At 69.8% G+C, this 1,653-nt stretch overlaps 1 protein-coding gene across 1 annotated transcript in view; it reads right to left on the bottom strand.

The window, feature by feature from the left end:
• Positions 1-1,653, bottom strand: part of AURANDRAFT_69139 (hypothetical protein) — a gene marked incomplete at both ends in the record, with an annotated part of 3,636 nt that extends 1,983 nt beyond the window's left edge. The window contains one exon of the mRNA XM_009044891.1: positions 21-1,653. Within this exon, the coding sequence (XP_009043139.1) occupies positions 21-1,653 (1,633 nt within the window). The remainder of the gene's footprint in view (positions 1-20) is intronic.

Consider the following 1,653-nt stretch of genomic DNA (forward strand, 5'->3'; position numbering starts at 1 on the left):
CGTTGCCGAGGCCCGTGGACGAGGCCGTGACCATCGTGTAGTGGTTGATGAAGAACGCGTAGTACTCGCCGCCCGGCGCGGGCTTGGCGTACGCGCTGTCCGTGGCCAGCGTGAGCGTCTGGACCTCGAGCGAGCCGCCGGGCACGACGGTCGACACGCGCGCGTCGCGCGCGCGGCCGCCGTAGTGGCTCCAGTCGAGGCACTCGCCCGTGGCCTCGTTGACGACCTCGAGCGCGTCGACGTCGGCGAGGTGGGGGCCGACGAAGTAGACGTCGTACTCGAAGACGTCCGCGCCGGAGACGACCTCGCGGACGGCGAAGGACGGCGCGCCCGCGAGCGACTTGTGGATCGTCTTGCCGCTGCCGCAGCCGTTCGTCAGGCCGTAGATGGGGCCCGAGCCGTGCGTCGAGTTGCCGCAGTCGAAGGGGAGCGTGAGCTCGATCCAGTACTTGCTGAGGAACGTCGCGGTCTCGGCGACGGTGTAGATCATGAACGGGTCCGACGAGTCGCCGATGCGGATGCGGTCGCCCGGCGCGACGTAGAGCGCCGCGTTCGCGCTGAGCTCGACGCGCGTCGAGTTGTGCTTCGTCGTCGCCGTGGCGTCGAGCTTCTCCTCGGGGCCGAGCGCGTCCTGGCAGCCGAACTCGGAGCCGACGGCGACGACCTCGATCTTCGGCGCGTTGGAGCCGAGGATCGAGCTCGTCGCGCCGCCGTAGCCGTAGGCGTCGCGGTTGTTGTCCGGGCCCGTCATCTCGAAGAGGTACTCGTAGCCGTGGCCGCTCGCGACGCCGCCGTCGCCGGAGCGCGTGACCGTGACGTGGTTCTCGTCGTTGACGAGGCCGTCGGCGTTGAGGTCGAAGAGGAGCGAGTCGAAGGCCGTCTGGACCTCCTCGGCGGTCGCCGCGTAGTCGATGCACGACGTCTGCTTGACCTCGCCGTCGTGGGTCACCTGGAGCTTGAAGAGGCCCTTGGTGTTCTCGGAGCTCGCGTAGAACTGCGCGTCCGCGACGACCTGGACGACGGTCTTGGCGACCGTCGCGTTGCCGATGCCGCCCTTCTTCACCGTGACGGCGTCCGCGACCTTGTAGAGCGCGACGGCGTCGACGGAGAGGTGGGCCGCGGCGGAGAACTTGTCGCTGAGGCGCAGCGCGTAGCCGTCGTCGAGCACCTCCATGACCGTGTAGACGCCCGTCGTGCCGTTGACGCGGATGCGGTCGCCGACGAAGACCTTGCCGTCGAAGCGCGGCCGGCGGTCGCGGTTGCCCGCGCGGTCCATCTTGAACGTGTTCGACGAGTTCGACGAGCGCAGGATGTAGTTGGGCTGGAACGACGGGTAGCCGTCGAGGGGCGTGATGTCGACGTCGACGGCGACGCGCGCGTCCGTGAGCGTCGTGAGCGCGTTGAGCGCGTCCTGGACGTCCTCGGCTGGCGCGCCCCAGTCGAGGCAGGCCGTGCGCTCGTTGCCGTACTGGAGCTGGTAGTAGGAGCCCTCGAGGTAGCCGCCGTCGAGCGCGAGGTGCACGGTCTGCTGCTCCGTCGCGCCGCCCTGGACGACGGTCTCGACGCCGATGTCGAGGCCCGTGAAGTTGTGCGGGTTCTCCTCGCAGAGGCGGCTGTCGACGGCGAGCGTCGCGACGTCGCCCGCGCCCGCGG

Source organism: Aureococcus anophagefferens, assembly GCF_000186865.1.
Source record: "Aureococcus anophagefferens unplaced genomic scaffold AURANscaffold_986, whole genome shotgun sequence".
Lineage (NCBI taxonomy): Eukaryota > Pelagophyceae > Pelagomonadales > Pelagomonadaceae > Aureococcus > Aureococcus anophagefferens.